The sequence below is a fragment of the Leptosomus discolor genome, chromosome 6, assembly GCF_034619465.1.
Source record: "Leptosomus discolor isolate bLepDis1 chromosome 6, bLepDis1.hap2, whole genome shotgun sequence".
Taxonomy (NCBI): domain Eukaryota; kingdom Metazoa; phylum Chordata; class Aves; order Leptosomiformes; family Leptosomidae; genus Leptosomus; species Leptosomus discolor.
The window spans coordinates 16410936-16435878 of record NC_141396.1 but is presented as its reverse complement, the minus strand read 5'-3'; the positions used below and the strand labels follow the sequence as shown (position 1 = coordinate 16435878).

At 63.7% G+C, this 24943-nt stretch overlaps 3 protein-coding genes across 4 annotated transcripts; 2 read left to right on the top strand and 1 right to left on the bottom strand.

The window, feature by feature from the left end:
• Window positions 1-1176: 1176 nt before the first annotated feature.
• On the top strand, window positions 1177-5514 carry PYROXD2 (pyridine nucleotide-disulphide oxidoreductase domain 2). The gene is made up of 16 exons (XM_086466935.1): window positions 1177-1333; window positions 1772-1791; window positions 2036-2129; window positions 2209-2282; window positions 2395-2541; window positions 2684-2837; window positions 3042-3103; window positions 3211-3308; window positions 3700-3841; window positions 3933-4067; window positions 4169-4241; window positions 4337-4493; window positions 4626-4780; window positions 4918-5024; window positions 5127-5247; window positions 5444-5514. The coding sequence occupies exons 1-16, from the start codon at window positions 1177-1179 to the stop codon at window positions 5512-5514; spliced, it is 1767 nt and encodes a 588-aa protein (XP_086323061.1).
• A 3270-nt stretch (window positions 5515-8784) lies between these two features.
• LOXL4 (lysyl oxidase like 4) lies at window positions 8785-13779 on the top strand. Of its 2 annotated transcripts, XM_086466620.1 has the most exons (15): window positions 8791-9070; window positions 9267-9445; window positions 9489-9491; window positions 9583-9794; window positions 10373-10411; window positions 10535-10751; window positions 10864-11047; window positions 11314-11468; window positions 11782-11949; window positions 12152-12314; window positions 12437-12680; window positions 12945-13060; window positions 13156-13292; window positions 13485-13596; window positions 13709-13779. In XM_086466620.1, the coding sequence occupies exons 1-15, from the start codon at window positions 8791-8793 to the stop codon at window positions 13777-13779; spliced, it is 2280 nt and encodes a 759-aa protein (XP_086322746.1). The 2 variants fall into 2 exon arrangements, with proteins under 2 accessions (XP_086322748.1, XP_086322746.1); XM_086466622.1 differs by lacking the exon at window positions 9489-9491 and having other exon boundaries at window positions 8785-9070.
• Window positions 13780-16011: 2232 nt separating this feature from the next.
• R3HCC1L (R3H domain and coiled-coil containing 1 like) lies at window positions 16012-22378 on the bottom strand. Its single transcript, XM_086467195.1, has 6 exons — window positions 20924-22378; window positions 17075-17250; window positions 16890-16960; window positions 16676-16771; window positions 16358-16498; window positions 16012-16177 (listed from the first exon to the last, which is right to left on the bottom strand). Exons 1-6 carry the CDS (start codon window positions 22376-22378, stop codon window positions 16122-16124), a joined length of 1995 nt encoding a protein of 664 aa, XP_086323321.1. The 3' UTR covers window positions 16012-16121.
• Between the last annotated feature and the right edge of the window lie 2565 nt (window positions 22379-24943).

Sequence of the window (24943 nt, the reverse complement as noted above, 5' to 3'; positions counted from 1 at the left end):
CCGCCTCGGGGCCAAGATTAAAGCGGGGGTATGGGTGTTCCCGGTGCCTGGGCTGCTTTCTCGGTGTCTGTGCGCCATCGGCTGTGCCTGCAGGCAGCCACGGGCAACCTTCCCATCCTCCCTCTGGAGACAGGCGGAGAGTGGGGCTGAGAGGTTGTTGGCAAATCACCATCTTGATGAAAAGTGTGTTTCCAAAGCAGGATTTATAGCATTGGCTTGGCATCACCACCAGGCTTTGGCCAGAGAACGAAATGGTGTAGCCAGACCTGTGTGGAGGAATGCCCAGAGTGTGTCTGCCTTCCCCCTCATCCCCAAATGTGGGGTGCAGGGCCCACGGGGGCTTGGCAGCCTCTGGGGAGCTGCAGCCCATCCTGCACCCCCTTCCCTGCACCTGGGCTCCCAGGCACCAGTCAGCTACAGGGCTGAGCTCAGCTGTGAAGGGGGTAAAGCCGAGGCAGCTTATGTGTTTCCCAGGCATGTCTGGGCTCGGTGCATGTGCAAAGCCCCCTGGCACACTGGCAGCTGCTGCCCCTTGTTGCTCAATGCTGCTCTCTGGGGCTGGGGACAGCAGTTCAGGGAGCACTGGACCACAGCAGGGCCTTTGCCCCGTCCTGCTGGGCAGGAATTTGCCCTGCTGAGCGACAGCGCTGGGTTTGGGGCCAAGCCCACCCCCAAGCTGCCCCTTTTCCCACTGCTCTCAGGGCTGCGGTTGGGGCTTGCCTGCTTGAGGGGTCCAAACTCCCCCTGTCCTGCAGTGCTTATCAGCCTGTCACCCCGGCCACATGCCCCTGGGTCCTCCCTGGAGCAGAAGAGGAGCTTCAGGGCAGGGTGGGCTCTCAGGCCCCCCGCCTGTCTGCCCAGTGCCTTCCTGGGGTAGAGGCTGGGGAGCAGCTGGCACCCTGCTGAGCACCAGGCAGGATCTGATCCTGTCACCTTCCCAGCACTGGGGCTGGTCTTCAGCCTCCCTGCAAGCCCCCAGCAAAGAAAGCTCTGCCCCTGTCCTGCCCAGCCTGTCTGCAAGCCTTGGGAGACAGCGTCCAGCCTTGCGCCAAGTTGTCCCCTGCCCTGGCCTCCCTGTCCCCTCCCCATGCCCGGAAGCCTTGGGAACAGTTCCGCCGTGAAAGCAAAGTCCAGGCTGCTGGGTGCAGGGCAGCCGTGGCCGGGCACTGTGGGGTGATGGCAGCCAGGTTCTGGGCAACACTGGGCACGGGCCACCCTTCCCGCCGGCTGCGGGGCTGGCATCTGTCCCCGGGGCTGCCAGGAGCGCAGCTGGCCCACGCTGGGGCTGCAGACCGGCTGCAGCGGGAGTACGATGCGGTGGTCATCGGGGCAGGTAACGCAGGGCAAGGGAGCCAGCGCTGGGCTGTGGGGGGAGCCGGTGGGGACCCCCAGCTGCCTTCCCCACAGGGCAGGTGGAGGGGGAGTAGTGGTGAGGTGGGGACCACAGCGACACCGGGCACGTTGCAGACCCCTGGCATGATCCTGGTGCCAGGGAGGATGCAGGGGTCTGGCGCGGCAGGGCACACACAGCCTGCTGGCGTGCAGGGCACAGCTGAGGCATCTGGCTTGAGTACCTCTGTCCCCCTCTCTTGCACCTTTATGGCCAGAGCAGTAGGGACAGTGGAGGATGCTCCCTGTCACCTGTATCCCCATGTCCAGAACCCCATTATTTGTGTGGTTGTGGCACGCACATGGCACAACATGGCAGGGTACCCTGTGCCATGGGACTGCCCCACAACCAGGCTCGGCTCACCTACCTCTCTCCTTGCAGGGCACAATGGGCTGGTGGCAGTGAGTACCAAGAACGGGGTGCTGTCTCTCCTCTGTCCCCAGGGGCATCAGGGGACTGGAGAGGGTCTGCACCGTGGGCAAGGGAGGGTGTTGGTGGCAGTGCCCATGGGGCTGGGGGCTCCCACAGGGCTGTGGGGAGCAGAGCCTTCCCTGTTAAGGGCGGCACCATGTGCAAGAGGGTGCTCGGGCGATGAGGACAAATCCCACCCGGAGAGGTGGGCAGTGTGATGCTGTACTCCCACAGGCTGCCTACCTGCAGCGGGCAGGGATGCGCACAGCCGTGCTGGAGAAACGCCACGTGCTGGGCGGTGCAGCCGTCACAGAGGAGATCGTGCCAGGTACGCCTGCACGCCCACTGTCTCTCCACCCCAGCCAGACCTGGGCACAGGCACCCCACCATCACCCCGTGTCTTCCAGGCTTCAAGTTCTCCCGGGCATCATACCTGCTCAGCCTGCTGCGGCCTCAGATCTACGCTGAGCTGGAGCTGCAGGTACCGGCACCCATCCTTCACCAGGCTGCCAGCACCTACTGGCAATGCTGGCAGGGTGAGCCCACTGCCAGGCTGTTCCCGCAGGGTGGGTCCTGCCATCCCTGTCTTGCAGCGGCACGGTCTGAGGGTGCTCCCACGGGACCCCTACTCTTTCACCCCACTGCTGGAGGACAGGAATCCCCCCCGCTCTCTCCTGCTGGGGCATGACATGACCCAGACCCAGCAGCAGATCGCTCAGTTCTCCCAGAAGGATGCCCAGGTACTGTGGGGGCATGCACCCAGCATGGCAAAGTCCCCGAGGGGGTGCCCCAATTATGGAGCAGCAGGGATGCTCCTGGGTGGGATATCCGTTGCACCCACCATGGAGCAGTCCCAGTTGTCGCCCCTCTGTCCACTTTCAGGCTTACCCTGGGTACGAGGCGTTCATGGGGGGCTTGGTGTCAGCCCTCGACCCGCTGCTGGATGCCCCCCCGGTGGATACAGCTGCCCTGGGGCAGGGGTCCCTGCTCCAGCGGCTCAGGGCCCTGCGAGGCCTGCAGCCCCTGCTGCAGGCAGGTACGTCTGGGATGCTGGGAGACCCTGATGGCAATGGGTGTTGGCCTGCACCTGGGGTGGGTCATGCAGACCTGCATCTTCCCAGGGCAGGCTCTGGCAGGCTTGCCCACCTTCTTCCCACTGCTTGACCCCCAAACCCATCCGGGCATGGTCAGCTGTCCCCAACACAGTCATGCAGCTCTCACACAACCTCTCCAACTTCAGGGCGGGCACTGGGGCAGCGGCTGCCCCGCTATTACGAGGTGCTCACAGCCCCCATCTCCAAGGTGGGTGCCAGCAGTAGCAGTGTGGAGCCACCGGCCACCTCACTGCCTGCCTGTGAGGGTGCTGTGGCAGGCCCCGACCCTGACGCGCTTTTTTTCTTCTGCGCCAGATCCTGGATCAGTGGTTTGAGTCGGAGCCCCTGAAGGCTACTCTGGCTACTGACGCAGTGATTGGAGCCATGGCCAGCCCCCACACCCCTGGCAGTGGGTGAGGGTTCTCTTCCTCCTGGGACTCATGGCTGAACTGTCCCCCCATGCCATCCTTTGTGCCAGTAACTACTCTCTTCTGCTGCCTCCCAGTACCCTATGCCCTGCCCCGCTGCCTCTCCCTCCCACTGCCCACTCAGCCTTGCCAGGGTGGCTCAGGGGTTGGGGCTGAGCAATGGGCTGCCCTCCATCCCTGCCATATGGCTCTCCTGAGTGGCCCCTACCTGCCCAGGTCAAGTCCTGGCCGGTGGGTGCTCCGTGTAACTGAGTTGGCATCCTATGAGCTGGCATAGTCCCATCTATGGGGGCCATGGCATCATCCTCACTATGCCTATGCAGTGCACAGAGCCATCCCCTCGGCCAGCAGCTAACCTGAAGTCCTGCCACCACAGGTATGTGCTGTTGCACCATGTGATGGGCGAGCTGGAGGGACAGCGGGGGGCCTGGGGCTACGTGGCCGGTGGGATGGGGGCCCTGTCCCAAGCCATCGCTAATGCAGCAGCTGCCCGGGGAGCCCACATCTTTGCTGAGAAGGTACAGGGTGTCTGGGCACGGGGAGCTGCCTGGCTGGCCCGCAGGCAGTGGGGATCCTTTTGGTGAAGACCTGTTCCCTCCGCCCACCCAGGCGGTGTGCCATGTGCTGCTGGGCAGGGATGGACAGGCACAGGGCGTCGCGCTGCAGGATGGGACTGAGGTGAGGAGCAAACTGGTGCTGTCCAATGCCTCCCCGCAAGTCACCTTCCTGGAGCTCATCCCCCAGGTACGTGATGCATAGGACTGGTGGGATCTTGGCATGGTAATATCCCCCAAGCCCCACTGCCCCATCACAGCCAGCTTCTGCACTGGCGTCTCCCACCCTAGGAGCAGCTGCCACAGGATTTTGTCCAGCGGATCCGTCAGGTTGACACACGCTCCCCTGTCACCAAGATCAATGGTAGGTACTGGTACAGCCACCTCTGCCGCAGTCCCTGCCAGGCTCAGCAAGAGGGTTGCACCCTGCTTCCCCTGTCATCCCCCCTCCATGCCCAGTGGCGGTGGATCGGCTGCCCAGCTTCCTGGCTGCCCCCAATTCCCGTGACGGCCAGCCCCTGCCCCACCACCAGTGCTCCATCCATCTCAACTGCGAGGACACCCAGCTCCTGCACCAGGCCTTCACTGAGGCCACCCACGGGCACCCCTCCAGCAGGTAGAAGACTGCCCGGCACACCTCGGTGCTCCGGTGAAGGGGCAGGATGAACATGATGGATGGTGCTGGGGCAAGAGGTTTGGGGTGGCTGGGTCCCACCCTGCCTGCCTGGCTGGTGTCCTGCTCCCCCAGGCCCATGATTGAGCTCTGCATCCCTTCGGCGCTGGACCCAGGGCTGGCCCCACGGGGCTGCCACGTCGTGTCCCTCTTCACCCAGTACACCCCCTCCGTGCTGGCAGGCGGGCAGCCCTGGGACGAGCAGGCCAGGAATGCATATGCAGACACAGGTATATAATGCATACATGGACACAGGTAACACCAGGAGCACTGGTCCCTGCCTGTGGGCAGAGCCACCCTGGAGCTCCTCAGGGGCTGGCCACGATGTCCCCCCAAGCTGCCCATCAGTCCCTCCATCCCTTTCTAGTGTTCGACTGCATTGAAGCGTATGCTCCAGGGTTCAAGGCATCCGTCGTCGGCAGGGACATCCTAACGCCACCAGACCTGGAGAAGATCTTTGGGCTGCCCGGCGGGGTGGGTGCAAGCTTAGCTCTGAGCATCACTTCAGTGCCAGCGCTGGTGGGCACACAGCCCTGGGCAAGGCACAGCCAGCTCAACACAGAGCTCTGCTTGCAGAACATCTTCCATGGAGGGATGTCTCTGGACCAGCTGTACTTTGCTCGGCCCGCACCATCTTACTCAGGCTACCGGTCCCCAATTCCTGGATTGTACTTGTGTGGAAGCGGAGCCCACCCTGGTGAGTGGGGCTGGGAGCCAGGACCTTCCTGGGGAACTGCAGGAAGAGGTGCAAGGACAGCTTGGGGGGAGGAGCGTCCGCTCCCCTCTCTGCCCTCCCATGGGCAGGGAGGTGGGCCAGCTCCACTGGTGCAGCCCTGGGCCCCACCTCCTGGGGCTGGAGCTGCCCACTGCTCCCCATTTCTGCTCTCTTTCAGGAGGAGGAGTGATGGGAGCAGCGGGACGCAATGCCGCCCAGGTGGCCCTCGAGGACTTCAAGCGCCTGTGACAGTGGTGACACCAACTTCACATGTACAGGGTTGTGGCTGCAGCGAGCCATGTTGGCCCCACACAGAGCCCTGCCTGTCCCCAGCTTGCCTCCCAAGCATTGCAGGGCAGCAGCATCCCCTAAGAGCTGCGGGGTGCAGGCTGGTAGGGTCCCTTGTATTCCCAGCTGCTACTGTCACCTTGAACATATGGCTGCTCCCAGCCTGCTGCAGCCCAGCCTTGCCTGCGTGGCTCCTGGGCACCGGGCGGCTGCGGCAAGCCTCGCTCAGCCCCTGCCTGCACCCGTGGAAATAAACCCTGGCCCAGGCTCTGTCCTGAGCACTCTCACTGTGGGTTTTCACCTCTTTGTATAGCTCCCAGCGTGATGGTGTGGGGGGCTGCACTGTGCCAGCTGCACTGTGCCTGTCAATGCAGCCCTGTGGGAGCTGCCAGAGGGGACAGGCAGTGAATGGGGACAACCAGCCCCTCGCCTTCTCCTCCACTCACTGATGCAGGCCTGGACCACCCCAAGGTGCCTAGAACAAGCAGGGAACCAGGGAGCTGCTTGAGACCTGTTTTGTTACCTGGAGCCCCCAACTGTCCTCTGTCCCCCTGGCCTTCAGTGTGTACAGCAGCCACGCACCCAGCAGCTTGGACACCGCAGAAGCCAGGACTGGCAGCTGCCCCCCATGCTCCCCCCCCCCCCCCCCGCCCCATTCCTGCCGAGAGCTGCCTACACGTGTTCTGGCTCCTTCTCTCCACTCCCAGGGCAGATGCTCCGTGCAGCCCAGCGGCATGCCCGGGGTGTGCCCCTCTCCCAGGCTGCTGCCGGGAGCCGCTGGCTGCAGATTACAGAGCTCACATCCTCTCCCTGCCCTTTTCCTCCCCAGGACAATGGTCCCGATTCAGCCTCCCGCCTCGCCTCCCGCCGGGCCCTAAATACAGTGCTGCCAGGCTGAGCTGTTGCACCTGAGCTGGCTGAATCAATATTGACTGGCCAGGAATAGTCCCGCAGCCCTCTGAGAATAGCCCCGCACGCCCGCCTCGCTGCCCACAGCTTCCCGCGCACGGGGCTGCCCTGCTGCCACAGGGTATTTTTAGTTGCTGCAGTTGCTGGCTGCCCCCAGGGCTGCAGGTCCTGGCACCCCGTGAGACCCGAGGGGTGGCATCGAGGGGGATGACATCAAGTGAGGACACCTCCAGCCTGCCAGGGTCACACTGAGCAGCAGGATACAGTGCCCCCCCCACTGCTGTGGGTTGAGGATGGCAGGTCCCAGGTGTGGGAGAGCCCCCCGGACCCCCATTGCCCTCTTCTTGCTGCCTCCAGGAACTGAGGCAGATCTGGGAGTGGCACTCAGCACCCATCTGCCCTGCGTCCCTGCCGGCATCTGCCTGGGGGGGAGGGGGGGGGCGCTCCTGGCTTCACACTTGAGTAATTGAGCTCCAAAACGTCGAGACACGGATGAGTCATGGACTCCACTGATGGCCCCAGCCCTGCCCTTCCTCAGGGCTTTCCGTGGCCCCCATGTTGGGGCCGGCCAGGGACCCCCACCCCAAGAGAGGCTCCAGCGTGTGCCCTGAGCCTGGCTGGGGGATAGGGCTGGGATGAGGGTGCCCTGCAAGGGGGGTCTCGGTGCCGTGCACCTCTGCATGCCCAGGGGTGCTGGAGGCTCCCGCGGGACGTGGCGATGAGCTCACGGGCTATTCCCGGCCGTGTTGATCCTGGCACCTCCCGGCAGGAACCAGCTGCTTTGACTCCAAACAAACAGCACGGTGGCCACCGGCACATTCCTGGCCGGCCCCTGGCCACGGTGAGGGCACAGGGCTTCCTGTTTATCCACGTCCTACGGCGTGGCACGGTGGGGCGGGTGGGCAGCGGGGTGCCCTGGGGACTGGCAGCATCCCAAGCTAGAGGTTGTTCCCGGGGCAGGTCGGGGGGGACATCCCCCGTCTCCACGTCTCGAGGAGGGGGGGGGCTGTACCTGGGGACCCCTGCCACTAGCTTGCCTGAGGGATGGCCCAGGTGATGCCCCGGGCCCCAGGAGGACTCCCGGTACCACCCCACCAGCTTCCCCTGATCTCTGTGCCCACCGAGTCCTGGCCCCGTTGCAGCAGCCCCAGGCACCCCATGCCTGTGTGCGTGCTCGAGCTGCTGAGTGCGGTGGGAAGGGGCAAGGGGTGTCCTTTTGGGGTGTCCCTAGTGCGGCAGTTTGTCACCCCCAGAAAACCCATGCTCTGCCTGGCTGAGAGCCAGCCCCATGGTGCGGTGGTGCTGGGGAGGGGCATCCCTGACTGGGAGCATTGGGTTCATTCGGGGAAGGGTGCAGGCTCAAGGCAGGTAGGGGCTACCCCAGGGGTGCTCCTTGCCCCCCTCGAGCTGGAGGGGAGGGGCAGGGGTTGGGGCAGTTTGCCCCCCAGGGTGGCAGAGGAGGGCCGGGGGCGTGGGGGGGGGGGGGGGGGGGGCGCGGACAGGGTGCAGGGCTGGTCTCCAGGCACGGTGCGGGGGGGCCGGGGCCGGGCTGGGCAGCGTGGGCCCCCACCCGGGGCGGCCCACCCCGCCGCACCATAAAAGCGGCAGCAGGCGGTGCTCGGCAGCGGGAGAGCTGCTGGAGGCCGGCGTGAGCCAGCGCCGCGTCCCCTCGCCGCTGCCGGACCCACGCTGCTGCCTGTCCTGTACTGCCACCCCCTGCCAGGGTGAGTGCCAGGGGTGTCCCCGGTGGCGGGGGGAGGTCTGGGCACCTGGATGGGGTGGCAGCAACCCCACTAGTGCTCTGAGCAGGGGTGCAGGGGGAGATGTGGGGGACAGGGGCTGTGTGCAGGATGGGGAGGGGACCGCGGTGTCCAGCATAGCGTTCAGGTGGGGTATAAAGGGGCTCTCTGTGCAGCCCCCACCCATGGCCTGAAGCGAGGGGCAGGCTGGAAGCAACAGGGGCAGGGTGGCGTTTGTGGGGCTGCCTGTGGCTGTCGGCAGCCAGGGCTGAGTGTGGGGCTGTGGGTGCCTGGGAGGGCTGTGCCAGGGCTGGGTGACCCCGGAGAGGGGAGGGTGGGTGTGGGGCTGGGGCTGAGCCCCGAGGTGGGGGATGCTGTGATCTGTGCACGGCAGGGACCAGCCCCTGCATCCCCCCACAGTGCAGGGACAGGGATGTCACCGTCATGTGAGGGGGCATGATATCTCTCCACCATCACCCAGCTCCTGGGGCACAGTGGGGAATCGCAGCAGCACCCCCCCCCCATCCTGCCATGGTCCCCAAAGGCTCAGTGTTGGGCTGTCCCCAGGCATCCCACCCCCAGAACCACGATGATGATGCCAGCTGGTGCGAGCCACATCCTGCTACTGCTGGTGCTGCTGCTGTGCTGGGTGGCCCCCAGCGGGCAGGAGCCGGTCCTGGTGCAGCTGCGGCTGGCAGGGCCGCGGGGGCCAGCCGGGGAGGGCCGGCTGGAGGTGCTGTACCAAGGGCGCTGGGGCACCGTCTGCGACGATGGCTTCGACTTCCACGCGGCCACAGTTGCCTGCCGGCAGCTGGGCTATGCTGCGGCTGTCACCTGGACCCATAGTGCCACCTACGGCCAAGGGGAAGGTAGGGGGCAGGTGGGGAATGGGGGGGGCAAGGGGTTCTGGGGAGGGCAATGTGTTTAGCACTGCTGGGGGAGCCTGCCTGGGGGGGGCTGTGGGTGTGGGCAGTCTGCAGGGTGCACTGGATGGGGCCAGTGGTGCTGGGGAGGGAGATGAAGACCCACCCAACGATGACCTTCAGCCCTGCGTTTGTCCTCCAGGACCCATCTGGCTGGACAACGTGAGGTGTGGGGGCAGCGAGGGCTCCCTGGCGGAGTGCGTCCACAATGGCTGGGGCACCAGTGACTGCCACCACGGTGAGGATGCTGGTGTGGTGTGCTCAGGACAGCGCCTGCCCGGCAGCCCCCTCCAGGCCACCACCTCTGGTCACCTGAGAGAGGTGAGTGGGGGGCCATGGGGTACATACACCAGGGGGACTGGAGCAGGTCCCTCTGACCCTTCCCCTTGTCCCCATCCTGAACACCCTGCCCTCAATGCTAGAGCCCCCCGTCACCACGCATGTGCCCACTATGGCAGGTGTCAGGGCTGAGCCTGGAGGAGGTGCGGCTCAAGCCCGTCCTGGCGCGGGCCAAGCTGAGCGTGCCAGTGATGGAGGGTGCTGTGGAGGTGAAGCACAACGGGCGCTGGAGGCAGGTGTGTGATGCCGGCTGGACCAGGAACAACAGCCGCGTGGTCTGCGGGATGCTGGGCTTCCCCCGGGAGAAGCACATGAACACCAGCTTCTACCGGTAGGGATGTGGGAGATCCGCATCGCAGCCGTGGGGCACGTGGGGCAGGGTGCCTGGCTGGACACGCCATGGGGCCAAGAGACTGGGGTGTGTCAGGGAAGAGATGCACACATGGGTGGGTGGGTGGGTGAGGTGTTGGTATGGCCTGACCATGCCTAGGTCCCTTTCTTGGGGCCTTGATGAGGGGCAGGTCTGGGTTCGGCAGCAGCCGAGGGGGCTGTGGGGATGGTCACTAGCCGTGGCTGGCAAAGCGTGGGTGGAAGGAGAGGAGCGGCAAGCAGCCATCGGCCCCTCCACCCCTGCCTTGGTCTGGGGCTATAAATACAGCCCGTAATGAGCCCCTGCCGGTGCCAGGAGTCACGCAGTCCCGCCGGGGCACACGGCACAACCAGGCTTGGCACGGTAATTGCCAGTGGGAAGAGGACCTGTCCTCACCCTGCCATGCCGTGGGAGGGCCCCACAGCTCCAGCTCCTGCCACAGGGTGCTGGGGAGGGCAGGGGTGATGGGGTGGGGGGTCCGGAGCCCTGCAGGGTCAGCATGGCCCCCACCCCAACCTCCCGGCTCTGTGTACCCACAGGAAGCTCTGGAACATGAAGCTCAAGGACCCCAACTCCAGGTAGGGCTCTGACCTGGGCAGGGTGTGCAGGGGCACCCTGGGTGGGTGCTCAGCGTGGGTCTTGTGTGGGAAAAGTCTCCAGCACCCAAGCTGACACTGGCCCCTGCTCCTCTCCCTCGGCAGCCTGAAGACCCTCAGCCAGAAGATCAGCTTCTGGGTCCACAGGGTGCAGTGCCAGGGCACAGAGCCCCACCTGGCCCGCTGCCCCATGCAGGTGGCCCCACCAGCCCCCCGCCAGCACGCCTGCCCCCATGGCATGCACGCCGTTGTCAGCTGCCTCCCTGGTCCTGCCTTCCAGAAGGGCACGGGCAAGGGCAGGAGCAAGACCTCCCCAGGAAAGGTGAGCCCTGGCACGGCACCACGCTACCCGGCCAGCATGTTTGTACTTGTGCCCATGGTGCAGGTGGGTGGCCATGCCCAGTGGCTGCTGACCGGCTGTTCCCTATGCCCAGGTGCTCCCGGTGCGGCTGCGAGCAGGCACCCACGCTGGCGAGGGCCGGGTGGAGGTGCTGCGCCACGGGCAGTGGGGCACCGTGTGTGACAAGCAGTGGGACCTGGCTGCAGCCAGCGTGGTGTGCCGTCAGCTGGGCTACGGGACAGCGAAGCAGGCCCTGGTGGGAGCCCAGATGGGCCAAGGTGAGGTGGGCGGCACGGCAGGGACTCAGGGTGCTGCTGGGCTTGGAGGGACACGATGGGGAAAGCCTCTGGTTTACCTGGTGCTGCTGGAGCATCCTGGGATGTCCAGGCAGCTCCAGCCTGCACTAGGATTGGGCTCCCAGGCTGCTCCTGCCACGAGCAGCCCCATTCCCATAGGGCCTGCCCAGACCAAGGGAAGAAGTGAAGGTTCTCTCTGCTCCAGGATGGGCACGGAGCAGGCAGCTCTGACCCTCCCTCTGCTTCAGGCCTGGGGCCCATCCACATGAGCGAGGTGCGGTGCACTGGCCACGAGCGCTCCCTGGGCGAGTGCCGCTTCCAGGATGCCGAGCGTAGCGGGTGCCGGCATGAGGCTGATGCCGCTGTCCGCTGCCATGTGCCCCATATGGACTTCCAGAGCCAGGTGAGCCCCTGCCTCCTCCCCACAGCCTGTGGAGCCCCAGCCCCAATGTACAGCCCCTGTCCCCCAAGCTCTCTGCCCAGTGTGGATGCTCAGAGCAGCCCCAGGGTTGCCCAGGAGGTGGGGGGATGCAGAGCAGCAGGGTGGTGGGGGTCAGCAGGATGAGCTGGTGGAATAAGTGTTCTTGTGGAGTGGAAAGTAAGAAGGTGGGGGAAAGCTTCAGCTGGATGCGTGGGGCTGCCTGTCCCATTGCAGCACTGGGCGGGAGGGCTGGGGGTCTGCCCCATGCTCCAGCTAAGCTCCTGTTTGCCTGCAGGTGCGGCTGGCAGGGGGCCGCAGCCCCGAGGAGGGTGTGGTGGAGGTGCTGGTGCCGGTGCAGGGCCAGCTGCAGTGGGGTGCGGTGTGTGGTGCGCAGTGGGGGCTGAACGAGGCCATGGTCGTCTGCAGGCAGCTGGGGCTGGGCTTTGCCAGCCATGCTCTCCAGGTGAGCGGGGTCCCAGCCTGGGGCCTGGGATGCGAAGGGCTCCAATGGGATGTGTGGTGTGGGCATGGGGTGGCTGGGGCCTCTGGGGTGGGACAGCCTGCGTGGACAAGCCCTGGTGGCAGTGCTGGGGAAGAGGAGGCACGGTGGGTGCTGGCAGGGGGTGTGAGGGCTTGTCTGAGCACTGTGCTCCTCCTCTGCCCAGGAGACATGGTACTGGGCAGGCAGCCCCGATGCCTCCCGGGTGGTGATGAGCGGGGTGCGCTGTGCCGGCACCGAGCTGGCCCTCCAGCAGTGCCAGCGCCACGGCCCCATCCACTGCCCCAGCGGCGGGGGACGCTTCTCAGCAGGGGTCACCTGCACCGCTCGTGAGTACTGGGAGCCCACGTAGTACCACTGGGACGGGGTACCCCCCTTCTCCTGACACAGAGAGCAGGGGGGGCTATGTGGGGATCGCTTGCTCCATCCCCACTGATCCCCTTCATGCCAGATGCCCCGGACCTGGTGATGAATGCCCAGCTGGTGCAGGAGACAGCCTACCTGGAGGACCGGCCACTGGAGCTGCTGTACTGTGCCCACGAGGAGCGTTGCCTCTCCCGTTCCGCCGACCAGATGAATTGGCCCTATGGCCACCGCCGCCTCCTCCGCTTCTCCTCCCAGATCCACAACCTTGGCAGAGCCGATTTCCGACCCAAGATGGGACGCCACGCCTGGACCTGGCACCAGTGCCACCGGTGAGTGGCCCGTGGGCAGGAGCTGGCAGGGGGCTGCCCCCTTCCCAGGCCAGGCAAGGCATGGTGGCATCCGTCCCCCAGAGGCTGTCCCGCCCCAGAGTAATTAGTGGTGTCTGTGCTGGAACCGTCATTACGGCTTTATTTGGCTTCAAGGCTGTAATTTGCTCAGAGCCTCTGGGTGCTGCCCGCTTCTGGCTGGGCGGCTGGGCTGGCCACATGCTCCCTGGCCGGGTCCGGCCCCACACTCAGCCTCTGTCCCCACAGGCACTTCCACAGCATTGAGGTCTTCACCCACTATGACCTGCTGACGCTCAATGGCTCCAAGGTGGCCGAAGGGCACAAGGCCAGCTTTTGCCTGGAGGACACCAACTGCCCTGAGGGTAGGTGCCAGCCGCAGAGCTGCCAACGACCCCCAAGTCCCGCTCCCCAGGGAGGCTCTGCCCATGCCCTCCCTCACCTCCCTTCCTTCCCGCAGGGCTGCAGCGACGCTTCGCCTGCGCCAACTTTGGGGAGCAGGGGGTGAGCGTGGGGTGCTGGGACACCTACCGCCATGACATTGACTGCCAGTGGATCGACATCACTGATGTGCCACCAGGCAGCTACACCTTCCAGGTACAGGGATGGAAGGGCAGGGGGGCACAGAGCCACCAGAGCTCAAGGCTGGGGGCTGCCCTCCATGGGCACTGCCAGCACCCCTCATCCTCCACATCAAGGTGCTGCTCTGCACCCCACGGTGCATGCCACAGCCCTGCCTGGCCAAGGCACAGCAGCAGTGCCCCCAGTCCTGCCCCTCACCCTCCCCAGGTGGTTGTGAACCCAAAGCACGAGGTGGCTGAGTCGGACTTCTCCAACAACGTGATGCGGTGCCAGTGCAAGTACGACGGGCAGCGCGTCTGGATGCACGGCTGCCACACAAGTACGGAGGGATGGGAGCATAGGGGGCATGGCAGGCAGGGTGGGGGCAAGCGGCAGGGCTGGGGGTGCCACAGCTCCCATGTCCGCCCCACTCATGCCATCATTCTCCCTAGGCGATGCCTACGGAGCCGATGTGGTGAGCGATCTGGAGCAACGGGAGCGCCTGGCCAACAACCTTGTGTGACCCTACACCCAGCATCAGCAGGCTCCCAGCCGTGCCACGGGGCAGTCCGGCTCCCGCACCCTGGCCCGTGCCCCAGCAGCACCGGACTGAGCTCAGGGACTCCAAGACAATTGTATTTATTGATGCTGCCACAAAGTGTGGTGACGAGCACTGGGGCTGGCAGGGAATGCCCATTGCCCCCCAGCCCCATGCTGCCAGCAGGACCTGTGAGAGGGGCCTGAGTATCACAGCAGCCCCCACCTCCGTGGCTCCAGTGCCCCCCAGGATGACTACCTCAGCCTGCCCATCCGGCCCCTGCCCCAGCAGGCTCGGGACAGGCCCTGGCCACTGCCACCTGTGCACCAGTCCTGTCCTCAATAAAGGTGCTGTGCGATGGGAAACAGGTGCTGTGCTATGGGAAAGGGGGTACCCCCTTATCAACCCCCTGCGCCCTTCCCCACCAGGACCATGAAGCCGGGAGTGACCCTGGTCTAGGCAACGTCCCCCTGGCCAGGCAATGTCCACCCTCTGTCACCCAGGGCCACCAGTGCCCCAGCTGCCTGTGTGTGGCTGGTGTCAAGCAGCTCCAGCTTGCTGCCAGCAGTCCCCACGAGCTGGGGCACCCTGACTCTGAACTGGCTGACCCTGTGCACACAAAGGGACCCGGCCAGCTCTGTGGCGGCACGGGCCGGCAGCCAGCCCACCAGCCACCACGGTTGCAGCTCCATGCTGGGCTTTCCCAGACTGCCTTGGCAGCTTCCCAGCCCTGGGAACAGGGATGGAGCCGCTCTGCCCCTTGAAGCCCTTGCTCATGGGCACAGGGTAGTGACACAGGGGACACCGTGCCCTTGCTCTCTGTGTTTCTTTCCTCTTGTGGTTTCTAGCATATTTTTATAAAGGAAATAATGGGTAATATCCACCACCGACCTGCACTCCGTACTGCTCGACCCCAGTGAGCCAGCTACCAGGCAGTGCCACCTCTCTCCTTGCACGCCCTTGCTTGTCTCCACCTTGCCAGCAGACACTAGCCTGGAGTCGGGGGCTGCCAGCACCCACCTCAGCCCTGTACAGCTGGTACAGGCTGGCCTGTACCCACATATGACAGACCCTGCACATGGAGGAGCTGCCGGGAATGGTGGTTACGTGCTGGGGTGGCCCGAGGCCAGGGGCCGTGGCAAGGCACGTGCCAGCAAAGGCTCACTCCACCGTGGTTGGAGTTCAAGGAAAGCCGGACGGTGGGGAAGATGCTTTCTGCATCAGAGCAGCTTCATGCCCTGAAATTTCCACTGGCCGAGCCGCAAGTCACTGAGAGCGGCGGACCAGGCAGCTCCCAGCTGGCAGCACCGACAGTGTGGGGGCAGGCAGCAGCCGCCACGGGGTCATGACCAGCTCCACCGCTGCCAAGCTGGGGAACAGCCAGGGGACACGAGGCAGCCACACGAGCCCTTCGGCACAGGCGAGGGCGAGGCAGCCATGACTGAAAACACGCAAACTGCTGGCAGGGGTAGCGGAAAAGCACCGTCCCCACCTGCTGCGAAGGGCATGGGAGCCCCACAAACCATGGCCCCAAGAGTTGGGGGGGGGGGGGGGGGGGGGGGAGCACAGGGCCGGTTTTTGGGTGCTGAGAGACGATGCAACGCAGAGGAGGCAAAGGCAGGTCGCAGCCGCCTGCCTGCGCCCCCTGCTCTGGGGGCAGGGCAGGAAGCCCCCAGCCCGCCAGGGCTGGCAGCGCAGCCACATCACAGCCCCGCTCCGGGCTGGGAACGCGGCCCTGCCCGCGCACCGACAAGGGCCCTGCTGTTCGGGGCCGCAGCTGCTCCGTGGAAGTAAACAGGGCTCTTGCCAGCACATTCCTGCCCGTCCCCTCCTGCCTGCACCCCCCACCCACCCACTGGGGACACCCGTCACCTGGGAGGGGTGGCCATCCCCATGGTAGTGGGGGCACGCAGAAGCACGGAGAGCCACAGCCAGACCAGGCACAGTAAAATAAATGGTATTTATTAGCAAAATAAAGGACAGAAACTCTCACTGGCGAGGCCCTGCCAGGCGGCCAGGGCTGCCCCGCACGGCCCACAGGCTCACTGCTGAGCTCCCCACGTCCCACCGGCTGCTCCCACGGCAGCAGGCAGCACCGGGGGTCCTGCCCTGGGCAGGATGGGCAGCGCTGCCCGACGGCAACAGCGTCCGCACGGCACCAACCAGCCTGGGCGCGTCCTGCTCAGCCCTTTCGGTGGAGCAGCCCAGGGCTTTTGGATGAGGTGCGGGATCCGTCCCAGCTCTGAGATGCAGGGTGCCTCACTGCAGAGAGGATCCTGGCCACCCCAGGGGGGTTCCCAGTAGGGCTGAAGGTGCAGCCTCCTGGCTTAGTCCCGGCCCTCCCAGGCATCCTCCCGCTGCTTGTTCTCCAGGCGCTTCCTCTCTGCAGAGACAAGAAGAGGGTCAACCCCATGTCCCCACCACCCCACAGTCACACACTTCCACACGGAGGTGGCCAGAGCCCACCCTGGAGCACCCCCCTCCCACCCAGCACCCTGTGAGAAGGGCCATCCATAAGGAGGGTCCCTCCACACTGCAGCCTCCTCAGGCATCTGAATCTCACCCCGGGCTTCTTGCAGCTTCCTCCGCTCAGCATCTCGTTGGGCTGGTGTCTGGTTGCTGCGTACCCCTAGGGCACCGATCACCAGCCGCCTGGCCAGGGCAGCTGATGTTTCGGGGCGCTCCTTGGCCGGCTGCAGGTAGTCTGGGTGAGCAGAGATGGGGGACATCAGTAGGGGCATCCCAGGAGGGACAGGGCAGCCAACACGGCTCCACAGAGCGCAGAGCCCTGCTGGCTGCCCTGTCCCTCCCCAGTTATTGGGATGAAGATGCTGCAGCACAAGTACCATGGCACAAGCCAGCATGGGGCAGCATCACTCACCAGCATATGCCCTGGCTTTGGCTTTAGAGGCACGGGTGCCCTGTGAGAGCGGGCGTGTCTTCACCATCAGGTGCTTGGTGCTGAGGGCATCGCGTGCTGCAGGGAGAGAGCAGTGGTGTCCGCATGTGGGGCCAGCCCCAGGCCCAGGATCCGGCGGTGGGAGAGGTAGGGATGCCTCCCCTCTGCCCATCCCCAGCCAAACTGGGAGCAGTACCTGTTATGGGGCTGGAGAAGATGCCCAGGGCGTGTGTATCATCCACCCACTTAATATCAAAGCCTTTTTTCCTGCCGAAGAGAGGGAAGCTCAGCAAGGCATTAGCACTGGATGGGCAGGGGTCCGGAGCAGAGCCCAGGCAGGGGACCCCAGCACTGGGGACAGGGCATTGCTGGCAGACTCACTGATAGCTGCAGAAGACACGCAGCAGGTCCTCAGTGCGGAAATCCGAGGGGAAATCATAGATCTCAATAACGTGGGGCAGCTCAGCATCGCTGAGGTCTGGTGCGGCGGGCTCAGCCCCGTAGTAGTTGAAGCGGGGTGACTGCTGGCTCTCCTGGTGCTTCTCACCCCCTGAGAGCTGCAGGAGTGGGAGAGGCACAGCACTGAGCAACCCATGCCCACCCACCCCACACCAGCTCCCAATCCATGGCAAGCGCTCCCCGGGAAGAAGTCTGGCCCCTGTGCCCCACCCCAGCACTCCAAATGGATTCATAGCATTGAGATATTAGGAGTTATCAGCAGGGGCTATCAGGCCATGCACTTACTTTTCCCGTTACCAGCACCCTTCACTTGCCATGCTCTGTGGTCCTACCGGAGACTGGGTAGGAATGGTACTGGGGAGACAGCGCATGCACCCCCAAGCACACCCCTCCTTCCACTGTGACATGCTGACCCAAAATACATTTGGGGAACAACAAGGAGCAAGACAGCAAGGTCAGGAGGAAAGTCTGACAACTGCCTGCCATGCAGGAGCACCAGGCTCAGCATGCCCTGGCTGCAGCACACGCACCAGAGCAGCCTGTTGGCACCCCAGACGCCGAGACAGAAAAGTCAGCACTCCCCCAAGGAGCAAGTTCTGGTGGTTAATCACCTGCGCAGCTAAAAATCTATGCCTTATTTCCCATTTGAATTTGTCTGGCTTCACTTTCCAGCCGGCGGTTCTTGTTCTGCCTCTCCGCTGGATTAAAGAGCCCTCAGTTCCTGGTCCCCTTCTCCGTGATGGCACTTACTCACACTAATCAAGTCCCTTCTCAATCTTCTTCTTGATAAGCTAAACGGGTTGTGCACATTTAGTATCTCACAGCGGGGCACTTTCTCCAGCCCTAAAAGATGACGGCCGTAGCACTGTTCTACCTCTCCCATTTTTCAACCTTCATTTTAAAACATGGGCAGCAGTCTCCCACTGCCACAACACGGGGGGTGCAGCCGCCCCCTGCTCCCCTTCACCCTGCGGCATCGGTGCTAGTGGGTCACCTGCACCACTTTCTGCCCAGTGGGCTACCCTGCATGGTTTACTGCACCCCTGCTTTCCAAACCATGCTGTGCCGGCGGCCAAGGGGATTCACAGCCCTGCTCCGGCTGACACACTGGGCCAGGCACAGCCTGAAGCTGTGGAGCTGGAAGCGTGGGGCCAGCGTGGTGCTGGGGAGCGGGTACATAACTCAGCCAGGTTCCCAGCCCGATCCCCCAAGCGATCGTAGCAGAGCACACCACGGCTGGAAGGTTAGAGACCATAAATCCCAGCCAGCTCAGTCAATAAAAAGTGCTCGTTCCGACAATTTTATGGGGAAGATGGATTCATGGCAGGTGAGGGGGTGCTGCCAGGGTGGCTGGATGCTGGTGGAGGGTAGAGCTGAGTTATGGAGCTCACAGGACAGGCTAGCACTGCTAGCAGAGCCGCCTGCCCCACCACCATCACCCATTAACGGAGCACACCCCGTGCGGGGCAGCACACTCATCCAGCACCCCCTGCCCACTCGGGGGAGGCAAAGGAGCCGTCCCCAGGCAGGATGAAGCCCTGTGGTGCCGCTTGAGGGAGCAGAGCACTCGGGTAGTGCCAGGTGCTGGGAAGATGATTAGAGAGCAGGAGAAAAGAGTGCCAGAGCAGTCCTTGACCTTCACAAATCACCGAGTGTGGCAGGGCAGCAAGGACGGGAGCCGTCTGGCAGCCGGGCTCAGCTGCACGGCAGGCACAGCTCAACAGGTCCCCCAGCGCTGCCAGCCTGGGCACACAGGGTGCCTGCAGCCCCCCAGCTGCGAGGCAGGGCAGGGAGCGGGAGCCAGGGTATGGCCCCCAGCCCTGGCAGGCACCGAGCACTGGGAAGGGTCTCCTGACGGATGGACAGACGGATGGCAGAGGCAGGGACTGAAGCCTGTCCATCACACCTCACTGCTCTGTAAAGACACGCCCTCGCCGAAGCACATTAGAGGGGTCCGTGGCTGCTGACTTACACCCGCGCTCTCTTGCCGAGAGCGCACCTCCAGCGCTGGAGGGAAGGCGTGTGCCAGCACACACAGGCCACGGCCCCGGCACACCATGCCGGCTGATGGAGAGTCCCCTGAGCCTGCAAGGAAATGGTCGCAGTGCTTAATTACGCTCTGCGTTCAAACTGATTTCTACTCTGAATTTGTCTGGTTTCAGCTTCCAGCCAATGCGTCTTGCTATGGTGGTTTTTCCTGCTAGATTAAAGAGCCGTCCCCTATCAGAAATCTCTCCTCCACACGCAACGTCATAAATTTTGCTCTCCGCCAGCTCTCCGCAGCACACAAGGATTCGGTTACAAGGAAGAATGCTACTAATTTTCTTGTCCTTTTTGTTAATTAACAACAGCTCCATCTCCCCAAGAGCCTGCACCCTTCCCGAGCAGCCATGTCCACCTGCCAAGAGCTTGGAGAGCTCAGGAAGCATCAAGCTCAGTATGGGATTCTGCAAGGGGGTGAAGATGGCAACTTTTAATTGATAAATCCCTTTTTCAGATTCTCATTCACCCATTTTTGGAAGCTCCCTGGAAGGCTCAAACTTTGCTCAGAGCTTGTGCATGGGGATGCTCCAGAGCTGTTCACAGTTAGCACCAACACTGCACGGCACACCTGCAGCATCCCACGGCTGCACCATAACACAGCTCTGCCTGACCTGCCTCCCCAGCCCGGCCAGGCAGCCGCTCCACTGTGCCTAAGGACGAAGCCATGCCCCTTGTGCCAGCCCACGCAAAGCCAGTGCCAGCTGCCATCAGAGCAGCAGTGACGTCCCCCTTGCACCGGCGCTCACCGCAACCTCCCAGCTGGACGGTGGGGGACCACAGCTGAGGGGAGCACAGCCAGGCAGGGATGAAGGGACCCAAATCTCTTCCACATCGCCCTCTGAGCAGCCCCAGAGTCAAGCCGTGTGTGTCTCACACCCTGTCCCAGCCCCATGCCAGGCTTGGCGAGGGCACACCAGCCTGAGCGTGGCCTCACAGACAAGGTGGGTACCAGTGCCCCTCAGTAAGGATGCTCTTGAGATAGCCTCATCCCTTCCCAGAAGCTGTTATCAGGCACCATCCGCCACTTCACACCCTGCTTCCAGCCCGGAGTGGATGGATGCTGGCTGTAACAATATTAGTGCTGTTTGTTACTTTGGGCACATTAATGTCACTTGGAAAATTAGCGTTTTGATGCTACTGATTTAAAATGCAATAAGGGATACCCAGCCTCGTTGCAGAAGCTGAGCTTTCTTCACAAACGGCAGGAAAACAGCGTGGGTCCCAGCACTAAGCAGCTAATTGTAGTAAATTCGGCCACATGCGTGCAGCAGGGGATGGTAATGAGCCACAGCTGATTAAGAAACTGTGGATTCGAGGAAACTTCCTGTTGCTATTTCAATTGGAGCCCATACGTCTCAGCCCCAGTTTCACGAGCGTGCAGTTGCAGTTTACAGCACTCAAGCAGGTTTTACCGGGTGTGCTTTATGTACTATAGAGGGAAGACATCCCCTAACCTTCACCAGTACCATGGGATGGCTGGGATGGGAACCAGCCAGGGGGGAAGGTGGAGGTCCCAGATGTTTCAAACCCCTGCTTGGGGACGGCCAGCAGCAACAGCAGGCAGCGCAGCCAGGGTGGCCGTGTGCCCTGGGTGCAGCCTGCCTTCCCATGCACCCACACTGGAGGACACAGGGGCAGATGACCCGCATGGACCCCTGTCCCCACGCCCCAATAGGCAGCAGCCACCATCCCTGCAATTCCCTGCGGGTGCCAGCTCACAGGACGTACCTCCTCCAGCAGGCGCGGGTCCAGGCAGTCCCCATCGTCGTTGAACAGCGCGTCCCAGCTCTCCTCAGCACCCGGGCTGGCCTGGCTCGGGGTCCTGGCACTGGCCTGCTCTGCCTTCGGGGAGCTGCTGCAGAGACCTCCCTCCTCTTCCTTGGCCTCTTGGCTGCACCGGTGCTGCTGCAGTGAGCCCACGTCCTCGTCTGCCCCCATTGGCTCCTTGGCCCAGGCTGTGGGTGAGAGCCCCTCTACGCCGCGGCACAGCAGCTCCAGGGACAGTGGGGGCTCGTGGCTTTCCGGGGGTGCCCCTTCCCACACACCGCTCACCGGGTCCTCGTCAGCATCCAGCGGGCCACTCTCAGCCCTGGCACTGCCATCTGTGCAGGCAGAGGTGCTGCCCACCCCCTCTACAGCGGGCACAGGGTCGCCCTCCCCACTGGGATGCCCAACACCAGCAGTGTTCTCCTCTGTATCAGGTGGGAGCTGGGATAGGCTGACAATGCCCTGCCCTGGAGTGCTTTCCTCTGGGAGAACTGGTGCATTGCCCGCACCACCCCTTGAGCACCCAGGTTCACATATGGCTCCTCCTGGAGCATCCAAGGCGCCCTCCCTGGTGAGCTCAGCCCTGCCTCCCCACCTCTCATCCTCCTCCGGCACCCCAGCGGCACAGCTCTTGCGCTGCCCTGCCGGGAGAGTGCCCCCACACTCCCTCTCTTCCTCCTGGGCTTTTGGATCTGCAACGTCCCACATCAGCCCAGGCACACTGCTCAGGTTACCCGGCCCTGCCAGCTGCCTGACACCCTCTCCGGGGTGCTGGGATCGGTCCTCAGATGGATCCAGGGTGCTGTCCCCCAAATGCTCCGACATGCCGCTTGGCCCTGTCCGACATGCCAGCATTGGGCTAGCAGGGGGTGTTGGGCGAGCAGGGTCACTCCTGGGCTCCGAGGCAGCCTCCGTGGCCCCAGGCTGGGCATTCGGTGGGGATGGAGGGTCAGGCTCGCTCCTCATCAACTGGCAGCCACGGCTGAGCTCCCCAAGTCCTTCATCACGGGATGCTTTGTCCTGCCCATCCCAGGGCTGGGCAACAGCTTGATCTGGGCATGGCTCCTGCACAGTGGGTGATGCCCCCAGGCCCCCTGGTGTGGCAGGGCAGCTGCCTCCCAGCCTCCAGCAGTGCCCAGCAGAGGCTGCCCGTGGCTCCTTCGGGCCAGCACCCACCTCGCTCTCCCTCCTCACCACTCTGCCCACCTGTGTCCTGGCACGGGGGCTTCGCCTCTGCCCCTCGCTGCTGCCCCGGCAAGTGTCCTGCACCAGGCAGTGGTTCTCGGGCTCCTGGCAGTGCCTGGCCAGCGCGTCACCCGTCCCTTGTGCTGCTCTCTCCCGCCGCGGTTTGGGCACGTAGAGGGCCATGTCAGGCTTCCTGCGGCGCGGCCGGCCACCCTCCGCCTCCCGCTGCATGGTGCCACCACTGCCTGCCAAAGAGAGACAGTGTCACTGCCCTGCCCGCATCCCAACGGCCCCAGAGCCAGGCATGGGGTGGGCAGCCCCTACCCAGGTCGTTGGGTGAGGGTCCCAGCCTGGCACCCAGCCTCACTCCCACAGCAGCAGGCACACAGTGATGGACAGCGGAGCCCTGACACTGTCCCCATGGTAGTGGCTCTGCAGATGGGGTTTCGCACCCAGAGCACCCCGCAGCCCTACAGCCTTTGGTAGGGTGTACCGGGCTTGAGGGAAGCAGGAAAACCCTGCCAGCATCACCGGGGCACCTGCCCCACTCCGGTGGCTGCTGCCTGGGACCCCCCAGCCCCAGGGGACAGTGGCCACAGATGAAGCAGGACAGAGAGCCTTTGCACCATTCATGCACCAAAAACCACAGAGAAGCCCGTGGCAGCCACGGAGCACCAGAAAACAAACCCCAGACCAGGGGCACCCTGGCACAGGACCACGGCTGCCACCCCAGCATGCCGCAGCCCTGTTCACCTGCTGCCCCGTCCCAGCAGAGATTTATTTTTCATCATCTTTGGCAGCAGCAGGCACACTGCGAGCTGCCAGGCCCCCCTGCCCCTATAAATATGCATCAGGCAGGGTTTATGGAGACGGATGGTGTGGGGGGCTGCGCTGCGGTTGAGGGGAAGGCAGAGTGGGGCTGGGCCAGGGCCCCGTGATTAATCACTGCCCACTCTGTTTAGGGGGATTCATCACGGGCCGCTGTCAGGTAAATCACTGGAAAAACACCTCTTCAGTAATTAATGTGAAGTGACGGATGGACAGCCCCCGGGTCCATTAATCTGGACCATCAGCGCCGACCAAGATTATGAATGTCAGGATGCATAAACTGCCGGCGGATCAATAGGGCCAGGAATCCATCCAAGGCTCTCATTTCCGAGGCACCTCCGGTACATTAGCCTCCCCTCCACGCAGCCCCCGACCGAGGCGCGAACACTCCCCCACGGCCCCTCACCGACAGCCAGCAGCGGTGCCGGGAAGGCGAGGGGAGGCCAACCACTGGCTGGAAAGTGGCCGGGGCTGCCCATGCCGCACGGCATCATCCCCACCTCCTGATGGACAGACGCACGGATGGACGGCTGCCTCGCCGTGATGGATGGGTCTCTCATGGCTCTCTGGAAACTGCCGGCAAGCCCAGGCAGGGCAGTGTTCCCCAGCATCACCGCGGCGCCCGTGCCTGCATCTTGTGCCACAGAGGTGGGCGCTTGCTGGCAGCTGCCCACCTCCGTGGCACAAGGTGCAGGCACGAGCGTCGCGGTGATGCTGGGCACCATCCCGGGGCTGCCCCAACCATTTTTCTGTCTCCGCAGCTCTCATCATTTTTTTTCCCCCTCTTTGATACACTAATTTTGCTGGCAGAATGATCCCCTTTATCTTTATCGACCGCGAGAAAGCAACATATCCTACAAACCCTCCGAGGTCTGTTTTAGTCATTTTTCAACACTGAGGCATTATACATTTTCTCACCAAGTGGCAGCCCTGGTACTGGAGGGGAGGGGGCACCGGGAGCTCCCCAGACACTGCCATTTCCAACCACGCAGAGCTTCCAACTGCAACGAAGCACGTTCTGCTAAAGGACTTTTCCCAGCCAAGCCCAGAGTCTCACCAAATGCCTTGCGAGGGATCACTGTTCCCCCCAGGCTCTGATTCCCAAGAATTTCCAGCACGGGGAGCAGCCCAGAGCAGCATTGCTCCACACACATCCCGAGTCACCTCCAAGAAGAGCCTTCGCATGCAGGATTTATGGGCTCCTCGAAAGTTTGCCGTTCACCTTGCCTCACCCTCCAAAGCAGATGGTGCAGTATTTAGCCAGACGGCTGGGGCTGGGAGCATCCTCTCCCCACACAGCTTTGCCTCTGCCTGCCGCACGCTGCCGGGGAAGAGCCGCTTCCCACAGCCTGGGGAGAAGCACAGCAAAGTGGTGGCTGACCCACGCTGGCAGGGATGCTGCAGCACTTTGTTTTTTCCCCACAGGGCAGCACAGCTCCTGCCCCCAGCCTATTACACACTTCATCGATACCACGGCCACGCGTCGGCACCGACCGATTTCACGCTCCAGGAGGCAAAACAACGGCCCTGGCTTTGAGTCTCATTCACACTATGCTGGGCAGGGCAACTCTGCCGCTTTCAGACTCCGGGACCAAGCTCGCCGCGCAAAGCCAGGCGATGATGGGCAGCATCCCCAAAAGGCTCCTTGCTGCCCCAGGTGCTGCCCTGCTTTTCGGAGCTGTCTAAGCAAAACAGCTCAACATTGCAGCACCAAGCAGGGAAAGGCAGCCCCAGACCGGGAATGCCACAGTACCATGGTAAAAGTGGCAGTGGGAGCGCTGCCCAGCTGCCTGGCACATAATGCCCACCAGCCCCGTGCAACACAGCCCGGCATGGTCAGGGAGATGCTGGAGCATCACCCAGGAGGTGGCCAGAGCTCCCCGCAGGTGCAGGCTCCTTCACACTGTCCCCAGGAACACACTGCTTATGGGGACCTTGTGCTCACGGCATGAGTTTGTGAGGCCTCAG